At 37.7% G+C, this 11,336-nt stretch overlaps 2 protein-coding genes across 2 annotated transcripts; both read left to right on the top strand.

Annotated features, from left to right (window-relative positions):
- The first annotated feature begins 501 nt into the window (after window positions 1-501).
- Window positions 502-1,688, top strand: LOC145765568 (uncharacterized). The gene is made up of 2 exons (XM_082577402.1): window positions 502-675; window positions 751-1,688. The coding sequence occupies exons 1-2, from the start codon at window positions 587-589 to the stop codon at window positions 1,685-1,687; spliced, it is 1,026 nt and encodes a 341-aa protein (XP_082433528.1). The 5' UTR covers window positions 502-586; the 3' UTR covers window position 1,688.
- A 64-nt stretch (window positions 1,689-1,752) lies between these two features.
- LOC145764389 (uncharacterized) lies at window positions 1,753-6,325 on the top strand. The gene is made up of 5 exons (XM_082576006.1): window positions 1,753-1,945; window positions 2,025-2,187; window positions 2,273-2,525; window positions 3,260-3,440; window positions 3,879-6,325. Exons 1-5 carry the CDS (start codon window positions 1,753-1,755, stop codon window positions 4,079-4,081), a joined length of 993 nt encoding a protein of 330 aa, XP_082432132.1. The 3' UTR covers window positions 4,082-6,325.
- The last annotated feature ends 5,011 nt before the right edge of the window (window positions 6,326-11,336 follow it).

Below are 11,336 nucleotides of genomic sequence, written 5' to 3' on the forward strand. Positions count from 1 at the left end.
ACCTATGCTTATGGGAAAATATGTTCATTTTCCAAACTGGATGCAAAGCTTAAAGAATATACTGTTGCATTTTTACAAAGACACTGAAGGGTCAGTGCCTTATACTTTGCTAATAAATATTGATGGCCTTCCGCTGTTTACTCACACACCCGACTTTAAGATTTATCCCATCCTTGTTTCGATATATAAGCTGCAAATGAGACCAGTATGTGTTGGTATTTATTCTACTGAGAAAAGTAGCAATAGGGAAATGCCAGGTACGGATATTTTTATGAAACAGTTTTTACTTGATTTAAAAACTTTGCATTGCAAGCCCATCTCTGGGGAGAAGATTACATTTATCATGGAAAATAAAGGTGTTTATATTTGTGATGCACCTGCACGTTCATCACTGAAAAATGTCAAAGGTCATTCTGGATATAGCAGCTGTGAACGATGTACCATACATGGTAAATATCATGACACCTCACATCATATTTGTTTTATTGGCAATGACTGCCAACGGCGTTCAAGTTCAGATTTTGTATCACAAACTGACAAAAAGCATCACAGAGGCTGTTCAGTTTTAACTGCATTTGGTGTTGACATGATAAGAGGCTTTGTGTTGGACTACATGCACTTGACCTGTCTTGGGGTCATGAAGCGCTTGATGATTCATTGGAAAGGAGTTCGTTGGTAAGTTGAAGGTATTTGCTGCATATTATGTTTGATATGAATTTCATTTTAAAGCAGTTTATGCTGACATTTTAGGCAACTGTCTGGGAGATGGGCAGCCAATACCATTGTGGAGTTCAACAGACAACTGAAAATCATTCAATCGTATGTTCCTAAAGAATTCAATCGGCGAATGAGACCACTCTCAGAAATAGCCTACTGGAAAGCTGCTGAATATAGGATGTTCATACTTTACTTCGGTTGTGTAATATTAAAGTTCAAAGGTGTTCCTAGAAAGAATTACAATCATTTTTTGAAGTTATGTTTGGCAATGCGAATGCTACTATCGGATTCCACCACCGATGAGTCTGTGGAGGTTTGCGATAAACTTCTCCGTGAGTTTTGTAGTGATTCTGTTCAGCTTTATGGGAAAGGTTTCTTAACTTATAATGTGCATAGCTTAATACATTTGCCTATGGATTTCAAATTTTACGGCTCCCTTGATCATGTGAGTGCATTTCCATATGAAAGCTATTTAGGGCTCTTGAAAAATAGTGTCCGTTCAGGTTTTCAACCCCTTCACCAGGTTGCTGCTTTCGCTTATCACAGCAATGAAAATCTTGTTACATATGCAGTTGTACAAAATCAGGATCAAATGTGTGGAGTTTGGGATCATCATGATAGTGATGTAGATGCTGCAAGTGCTGATCAAGAGGTTCATTACAAAAAAGCTAGGTTGTTCACTAATGGTGTGATTGTTGTGGGTTCTTTTGCAAACTCTGCAATAAAAATAAATGATGTAATTGCCAAGGTTGTTGATATTGTAAAGTGTAATGAATATTGTTATTTCGTTGTTCAGAAGTACACAAAAGTGAAAGATTTCTTTAAATACCCACTTAGTTCTTCTAAGGTCGGTATACATTTAGTTTCAAAGCTGAATGAGAACACTGAGAAAGTGGTTTTCGATGACGGTATTATCAAATGTGTAATTTTGCCATTCAAAAAGAAATTTGTTGCCATTGAAATGTTGTAACGTTATGACCAATTGTTTTTGTTTATAGGTTTTCATGTATATAAGTAAACAAGGTAAAATAAGTCATGAAAGCTTTTGTTGGTGTGAGTGGAAAACATCGGGGGAGATACTGGAATGATGTAATATCGAAAAAGTGGTTGCTAGGTGATGATAAGTGTAGATGGCCACCCAGTGGTGATGTGCAAGATCTTGTAAAACAACAAGTGGAACCTGATTTATCCTGGGAAGTCTGCGATGTTAGAATCATTTGCCAAGCACGTATGTTCTGCATTCATGTCTAGTGTGTTGATTGCTCTGGTGGATTTAAACTTACATTTACGCTACCAAATTACCACAGGAACCTACGAAAAATGCCAGAAGAAGGCGTATGAATATTGTTCTAGTTCAGGATCAAGCAGTGAGATTGAGACAGAAAGTGAGTCAGCTGCCGGAGAAAAGCAGACGTTTGTTCCTCCTCCATTGAAACGAACGGACAGCTGCCGATTAACTTCACCAAAAACGTAAGTGATATGCAGGTGTTTGGTGTGCTTGGCCAGTGGCCACTAAGCGAATTGACATAATTGCTGTATTATTCTTTTTGTGCAGGTCGTTTGTGAAGCCAGCTTCTCCAGCTCCAAAACGCTTCAGACCTATAGATCATGTTCCAGCTACTAATGCAACAGTAATGTATAAACTGTTAGAGCTACAAAACTCTTTCAACAGAGTAGAAAAAGAAGTCGCCACTGTGAAACATCTGCTCCTGGAGAACGTCGGCAAAATATTGCCAAAAAGTGACATTACATTGTTCAAACCAGCAAGGACGTTACTGGATCTAGACAAACTTCTCGATGAAGTCAAGGTAAGTGAAATATTGAGTCTGATGGAGTTAAAAAGAAAAGGTCACAAGTCATGTATTACTTTATTATTTTTAATATAAACAGGTAAATATCCGTTTGGCCTTTTTTGTATTATTTTGGCTTTAAGACCTTTTTATAGTCTGGCAACTTTGATGTCGGTAATTGTAAATGCAAAAGGATCAATTTATATGATTTTACCACTGTTTTACCAACAATGGAACTAAAAAAATATATGTAAATTAGCTTCTAAAGTCTATCTCATGGAATCAGATATCTACACAAACTACTTGTTTGTAAGGTAAAAAAAAAAAATCACGTAAAAAGTTCAGGGGAGCAATTTTCCATTATAATTTTCAATCCTTTTCTTCGGACTGAGAAAACCTTGATTGGTTATTCCTGATAGTTTCGCATACTTGTAGAGGCTCTTGATGCAGGGCCGGTTACCGAGATTGGCAGAGTGAAGTTTTCCGATTGCTGAAGTGTTGTTGCCTGGGAATTGTTTACTTTAAATGTGCAAGAACTATTTAAGCTACATTAAAATTTCTTCAAAATTTGCCGCGCATTAGCTAAAGTTACTATAGTAAGCCTGTTACTTTTTTTTAAAACCTGACGATGACCAGTTTAGGGCATAAAAGAAAAAAGTTCTCCCCTTCCCCATTTTTTCTTTCTGGCTATGCTCTTGATTATAGCTGCCTTCTACTGGTAGGTTATCTGAGTAAAAGTGCGTTTTGTGTAGGATGTGACGCTGATTGCTAGCCGAGTAAAGTGCTCCACTCTTCCACTTACAATCAAATATTTCCTGAAAACGTTTATGAGTACCGAACTGATTCGACAGTTTACTTGGACTGGAATGACCGATAAGAAAATAAAAGGGAAAGAAAGTTTTAAAGACCATGCTATTAGCACATACTTGCAAGGTGATTTTGTTTTCAGTCTAGCTTATGAGTTTAATGTAATGAGTAAAAGAGCCCTGCAGCATAATCCTTTCTTTCACTATTCTTTAATTATTATTTAGTTCATATGTGTCTGTAGAATCTGTTTGCTATCTTCTGTTTGAGATTTATGTTGCAGCAGGGCCGCCACGACAAGCAGATAGCTTAGGCCCTAACTCATTCCAGAGGCTGTCTATCACTCCACCACTGAAACGATTTAGCTGTGTCTAAGTTTCTTGCTCAACGGCAAAACAAGAGTTAACTGGCTAGACGTGGAACCACGCTCCCTTCGATCAGCAAGGTGATGCTTTCGCCACTCGTGTCGACTGTTTAATTATTAAACTACTGACAATTGCATTATAGCAAAAAGGTAATTGTAACTTGCAAGATATTAATAAAAGTTTTTTTTTTGTAATCAATCAGAAACCCTGAAGGAGATATACGGGAAAAGCTTCTCGAAAAGTGACGACATAAAACCTCACGTGCAGTCAATCATAAAGAACTCCCTCGATTGGGATGGGGGGAGAGAATCAAGGCGAATAAAGAGTAGAGACTCAGAAGATGCGGCAAGCTGCAGTAGTCCTAACAGCAGTGACACTGTGGAAGCAATCGAATCTGACGAGTAAACAGTTCATAAACAGTTGCCATGGGTCAATGCACACATCAGACAACACACATTTTGGTGCAAAGAAAGTTTTAACGGTTTTGGGTTATTTTGATGCCGCTGAATCCGAAAATAACCTTGGTTTTTGCGAATTGGCTCTAATTTTTGAGATATTCCATGGTTTTGCTCCAAAAAATGTTAAAAATATGCAAATTTTTACATTGGTATTCTCTTTATGCTATAACTTTGATGAGACCTTGTCTGTCTTTACAAGCATGTTCAATGTCCATACCTTATTCTTTCATTTTTCATGCGATTCTGTGAAATATGACAATTGTTATTGCAGAGAGCCTTCTATAGGCAAATCATGTTTTATGCAAAAATTAGACAATATAGCAGCAAAGAACAGATTTTCGTTTGCAAAAACAGGTGGCGTCAATCAAAGCACAATCACTACTTTTAGTAATAAGTTTATCGAAGTACATTTCGTAAATTGTTAAAGCACATTAATCCATCATATGCGAAAAGATTAGTCGATGTTTACAAATTTTCTTTTGTAAGACTTTCTGATTGTGATGTGGCCAAACAGTCACGTTGGAGACTCCAAAAGTAGTCAGCAATCATGTTGACATCCCACCTGCCCTGGTACCGCTTTTCCATGACCTTAATGTCCTAGTGGAACCTTTCTCCGTGCTCTTCACTAAGATCATCAAGATTTGCAGGAAAACGATCTAAGTGGCTGAAGAGATAGTGAACCTTGATACTCATCTTCACACCTAATTCTTTGAACTTGGAAAGCATATCTTCCACCAATTCTTAGTAATTTTCAGCTTTTTTGTTTCCAAGGAATTTCTGTATAAGTAAAACAAACGATTGCCATGCAGCAGACTCCTTGTCTGTCATAGACTGCACAAAACGTGCATCTTTTATGAGTTTGCGGATCTGAGAGCCATCAAAAATGCCTGCTTTCAGCTTTTTGTTGGTCAAAGCAGGAAATGCTCTGTAAATATAGTTGAAGCCGTCGCCAGTCGTAGGCAAGGCTTTCAGAAACTGCTTCATCAAACCTAGTTTGGTGTGTAGTGGTGAAATCATGATTTTTCTCTCTGGCAACTAAAGGTTCATTGATGATGTTAGCTTCACCAACTCTCGTGGAATCTCTAGATGGCCACCCTTTTTTCACCCAGTGATAATTACGAGCTCGGCTGTCCCACAAGCAGATGAAACATGGATATTTTGTATAGCCGCTTTGCTGGCCAAGCAAAAAATTTACCATTTTCAAGTCTACACAAATTAACAATTGGTGAGAGTCGTAATCCAGTTTCTGTAATACCGTTTTAATGTTAATGTACTCTTATTTTAGTTTTGTTGAATGACCAATTGGGAGAGATGCATATCTGTTACCGTTATACAACAATACACACTTTAAAGTTCTTTTCAAACTGTCTATGAACAAGCGCCACTCTTGAGTTCTATATATTGTGGTACTTCCATTTTAAGCAGAAGCCCTTTGATGTCTTTGCAGTAAACAATTCATCTTCTTGGCAAAAATATGGAAGTAATTCTTTTTCTCTCGCATGGTAAAATGTTATAGAAGCTCCGGTTCCAAGACAGTTTTTGTCTTTGAATCGGGATGCCAAAATTTCTTCTGCTTATTTCGATAGGTTGAGATCCCTTATGAGATCACTTAGCTCCTCCTGTTTGAATGTCTCTGGAATAGCTGAACTATTTTCAAATACACTTCCACCTCTGTAACTTGCGGAGCTCTCTACCTCTTCATGAAACTCATCGTATTCCATAGCTATGTCAGGTAAATCACTAAATTCAGGCACAGCAGATTCTAAATCTGGGTAATCCAAGTGCTTTTTTTGTGACGATTAAACCCCTGTACGTCTACCAAACAGAAGTAGCAGTCATTGAAATGGCTTTTTGATTAAGATTTTTAAGTGTACCTTTAGTCCACTTTCTCAGTCTTTCTACACATGCTTTGCAGACATTATGAGGTGTTCATGGCTTATCTTGGTCACCAAGTTTTACTTTAAAACTTAGCAAATGTTAAAATTAACAAACTGTCTCTAGCTAAAATTTGAAAATATCTCAAAATCTAGAGCCAATTCAAAGAAACCGGTGTTAATTTCGGATTCAGTGGCCCAAAGTTTCCCAGAAACCGTTAAAATATCTTCGGCACTCAAAAGAAAACATTTTTTTGTTGGCCAGTGAAGTGGACATTTGTTGTGTTATTTTTCATTTTCTGATTAAAAGTGTGTGTATGTAAAAAGTGAGTGGTGGCGCAGCGTCGGCTGCGAGGCGTCTGGATGAAGGTTCGGCTCATGTGTAGGAACTGGTAGGATATTGCATGGCGATTAGTAGGCTCATCCGCGCGTGAGTAGTTCGGTCACCCACTGGTGGGCCGCTGAACTTTTCCGAAAGCGACCCAATCGTTGGCCACGGATTATCGAGTGGCTGCGGGTCGGCTGCCACGGGTGGCTACGGCACGGAGCCACCCGTGCTGCGAACGTGGCCCGCCCCTAAATTTCTGTCTGGGATATGCAACAGCAAACAGTAGCTGGAAGCAGTGAAGAGACATGTATTTATTGAGTCAGCTGCTATACCGTTTCGGATGCCACGCAGGCTCACCCCTCTACCGCGCAGCTGATGATAATTGAATTTGAACTATTTTTTAATGATAGCTGCTTAGAGTAAACTTCAATTAAGCTGGTAAGCAAATATTGACTTGGTGTAAAACGGGTAAACTCGAAGTAACGAAAGCAAACATTGACTTAACACTGCATGATCGGTTTACGATTTACACTAATTATGCAAACTTGTATTACCTAGTATACAGCAAACAAAAACGTCATACGAAAATGGCGCATGTTTGTTTTATTTTACGGCTCACACTAGGAATAATTTTTGTATTTTTTTAGTAAAATAAAAAAAGCATGCTCTATTTTTCGTGCTCCTTTTTGTATATTGCATTTATGACACAATTTGTTTGTGCGGCTGGCGTAAACCGATCTTATGTTTCTTTGTTTTACTCGTCCGACGAAACAAAAACTAAACAAAAATTGAATAAAGAATTAATTGGACTTCACATGAAATATTAATTAATGTTTTAATTTTTTGCAATAAAAATTTAAGTCAAAAGCAATACCTTATGTAAGAGTAGAACGAAAATAGCGTCGAAATTAGTTTGAAATTTAAAAGGAACAATGAATGAACATGAAAGAAATCGGCCAATGGAGTTAACTGGCAGCCTAGCTAATAGCTGCGTAAACATTCATGCAAGTTATACTGAAATAAAGTACATCGTTTACACATTCACACATAGGCCTATTAGCCTACATGGCTATAATGCCATAAGTAGTTTACTGAAAGTAGCTTTTGCATTCAGTATACATACAGCAGAGTAACAACAAGCGAAGAATTCGCTCTGTCAAAACAATAATTGTTTTGACATACTATAAAGTACTATAAAGTATAAAGTAAATGTGATCATACTATAAAGAAGTCGATAGCTTGGCTTGTTTTTGCATCGAAGGTAAAGTTGTGACAGCTGGTAGTCTTGAAGCTGTCGCCCTTTGGGTAGATACTTTATTGTGTGCTCGTACTTCCATCAATCGGACACGGAAATCAGCAAAAGAACACAAGACGGCAACTATAGTTATTGTGTGCGTGTAACAGGAGCATAAAGCAAGGAAAAGAGAGCTCACTGTGCCTGGTGTGATCAGAAACGTGAAAATCATGTACGCTAAATCAACTCCAATACACACTGCTGCACTAATGACAAGACGATTAAGCGTTTTTCTCATTGAGTTGTGTTTAAATTGTTTGTTTCCAAGATGCTTAAGAATTGGATATATCATCAGTCCTAATAATGACAGTTGAAAGACCATAGAAACTACGTAAAAAATGGGAGACATTAGTTTTATTAAGCGAAAAACTGTCTTTTTGTGATTCAACTTGCATCCGTGAAGGGTGGCTCTGTACTGAGTAAATCTGATTTGAAGAGTGGTGAAAATAACTTGAAAAATCACAATCCCTACCAATGTAATACTACTGATGATCTTGATCGGAATGGTAGACAAGCCTGTTTGGGAAGATGTTTTAACATAAAATTTCTTCTGCCTGTCCCACAATATCACGTAAGGCAAGAACCTGTTCAGACAAAAACAGACATATGACCACATAACGAACAGATTACAAACTGGATCAGTGGTAGGTCTGCTTTGTAGCAGCACTTGTATTGCTATTATTCGAAACAACAGAGTGACCACTGCTAAAGAGCAAATACAATTCGTCTTCCTCATGCTTTTTGTTGAGTTTTTGAATTGGTAACAAATCGTTGCCACTGTTAAATACACTGCTACAATCACCATAATTTCACTCATAATTTTTTCCAGAACCCCTGTCTTGTTTATGGCCTTAGAGGACGTCTTTAGAGTTGTAATAGTTTCAGAGTTGTTTTCCAGTAAAGTTGTGTATCCGAATGTTGCAGCACTTGTTGCAGAATTTATAGTAAGATTGTAGCCCATCTTTTAAAACTGAGTTTAGTTTTTCAACCTTGACAATGATAATTTTCTCCCAGACAAATTGAAAGAGTTTTTGTTTTCAGTTATTTTCTGTCACAAGTAATGAAGATAAACTGACAAACCAGCATCCGCTTCTCGCAATTAAAAGGTCCAACTTCAGAAGGAAGAAAAAAGGCTTATCTTTATTTTTCTTACGGCAAAAGGGGTGACTTATTATAAACTATAATGGTGTCTATTTGTTGCGTTGCATGCGCAATATAAACTACCTTTTAACTACATCGAAAACCATACGGTGGCTAGCAACAATTAGTTTTTATGGAGGCTATAATTGTTAATAGACCTACTTGTTTAATATTTGATTACGCTCAAGAATAATCATTATGGTCATGTTAAAAATGAAGGAATGAAATTTTAAAAGTAGCTTTGTCATAAGGGCAAGTTTTGAGAAAATCGAATACAAAGGTTGATTAAAAACTTCAATAAAACTCAGTCAGTTTCCTTTCTTGCTGTAAATTTTCAAATCCATTTAGTTTGGTTGTAGGCTAGGCCTACAAATCTTTTTTTAATGTTAACTCTAAAAAATCCACCAAACTGTGTCTTCGGCGCTTTGAAAATTCATCTAGTCGTTAGTATAGCAAGAGTTGACAGCGATAGACACGTGTTTTCTCAGCACGAAAGTAAGTAGTCAGGTACCGGTAGTAGCCTACTGACGTCAGGAAGATCGCTCCTTATCAACAGCTTTTTGTATTGCCACGTTTGATGCATCATAGTCTAATAAATCAGTTCATATGCTCTTTGTAATGGGTGACGTAAAAAAGCGTTCATCACCTAAAGTTGAATAACTTTTGAAATGATATATTGAATCTTTTTATTTTTCAGATTTACCAAAAAGAATTAATGTTCCAAACGTTTAGAAAATTTCAACTTCCAGGTGCCATGAACTACCGAGCAAAGGACATTTATAATTGGGGCCTATTTTCGGCTGAATTCTGTCCAGGCGGCTCAATTGCCATCCAAAGAACGGTTTGGATGTCGTGAAGTTCCTGCCCACACAATGATCTACTGATGGTTCAACAAGTTCCGAACTCATGGGACTGTTAATAACCTCAATCGTAAAGATACCAACAGACAATCACATTCTGGACGACCGGAATCATCAAGGACAGCACAGAACGTTGATGCAGTCCGAGACTGTTGTCCGCAGCCTACGCAAGTCTGTACGTCGACGAAGTCAGGAGTATGGAATGAACCGGGTATCTGTGCGGACAATTTTGATACACCTCAAACCCTTTTACCTCCCACACCTCAAACGAATCATTGACATGGTTACAGCAGCGTTGCCCTGACCGACTGATCAGCTACAGGTGTGGCCGGGAGTGGTGGTCGCATTCACCGGACTTGAACGCTCCAGATTTTTATCTGTGAGAATACCTTAAAGACAGGCCCCCAGACTACCCGTGATCTGAAGGCAGCAACCATAGCAGCAATAAGAGCAATCCCAAGAGAAGAGTGTGGGAGGGTCATCGAGAACTTTGCCCACCAGAGCCAAAAGGGGAGCTCTTTTAGAGCATATTTTTGAGCACTAGTTTAACAAAGAGTCTTTGTGGTACAAACTTTGCAAATGTCTGCTACATAGACCCTAATGCAACTGAATTTTTGTGATCATCTAAATAAAATTTTGAAAGTTATTGGATTTGTATTGATAAATGTTTGTTTTGCGTCACCGTAGCTTATTGATCTTAGCTTTAGAGATCACTTTTTTGTCAGGTTTCAAGTTTCCGGGCTGTATGTAGCCTAACCCAACAGTTAAAAGGATAGGCTACATTGGCCATAGACTTGTTTTGAGCAAAAAAAAACATTTTAATTTAAATATTGAACTTGCTCTAATACAGAACTCTTGCCGACCAAGAGATGTTATTCTTGTTATTTCATTTTCTTTGCTTGAGTCAGTTATAATTTTTTGACTAAAGCAAATTGGTCAATTTTTTCAATAGTTATTCCATTAGGCTACTCGCTTTATATTGAGTCGGGCGCTTTGCAAAAGAGAGATTGTAAACGTTAATTAGCCTCAAATAAAAATGTAATTATTCGCCTTGATACAGTTACGGTAGTAGAATCTTATTTCGTAGAACTTGATGGGTAACTTAATTATGATTTATTGGGGTCAATAACTCGGATGCTATTGCCCAGGTGTCAAGCTGTGACGTAGGGCTATTTTGTGATGTAAGTCAACCGTCAGTCATAAATGATTAATATGAGAAGTGTGTGACACAGTGGGAGTCCAACTGCAAGGAGGTAGCCTCATGTGATTTGGTAGAAGCAGATTATTCTAATTGAATACAGGCGCGTAGCCTAGTGACGTGCCCATACTTTAAGGTTTAAAAACTCGAAAAAAACTTATTGTAAAACAATAAAAGGTGTAAAATAGTCAATTTTGCTCACTAACTTTGTAATACGGGCTAACTTTGAAGCAGTTCTGCACAAACTGGTACCACACCAATTAATCAAACGATTTATGGAACCACATGGAGATTGGGCTAATTAGGTATCTCTGAGTGTGATTCTGACAAAAACCTCTCTGTCGTTCGACCAACTGTTTTGGAAACAAATTAAATATCCTTTTATGCTAATCATTATACGCTTTTTAGGTTAATCACTTTGAAGCGAACAGTAAATGCTTCAGAATATAGCCAAACAAAGAGGTTCGTGAATTATGCACACAGCAGTGTACGTTTATGCCAGGCAATA

Source organism: Aplidium turbinatum, chromosome 2, assembly GCF_918807975.1.
Source record: "Aplidium turbinatum chromosome 2, kaAplTurb1.1, whole genome shotgun sequence".
NCBI classification, from domain to species: domain Eukaryota; kingdom Metazoa; phylum Chordata; class Ascidiacea; order Aplousobranchia; family Polyclinidae; genus Aplidium; species Aplidium turbinatum.

Excerpts from the sequence above, each read along its gene's own strand:
- LOC145765568 (XM_082577402.1), top strand. The coding sequence starts at position 587 with ATGATAAGAGGCTTTGTGTTGGACTACATGCACTTGACCTGTCTTGGG. Across the intron at positions 676-750 it reads CATTGGAAAGGAGTTCGTTG|GCAACTGTCTGGGAGATGGG; the intron begins GTAAGTTGAAGG and ends CTGACATTTTAG.
- LOC145764389 (XM_082576006.1), top strand. The coding sequence starts at position 1,753 with ATGAAAGCTTTTGTTGGTGTGAGTGGAAAACATCGGGGGAGATACTGG. Across the intron at positions 2,526-3,259 it reads AACTTCTCGATGAAGTCAAG|GATGTGACGCTGATTGCTAG; the intron begins GTAAGTGAAATA and ends CGTTTTGTGTAG. Across the intron at positions 3,441-3,878 it reads TATTAGCACATACTTGCAAG|AAACCCTGAAGGAGATATAC; the intron begins GTGATTTTGTTT and ends GTAATCAATCAG.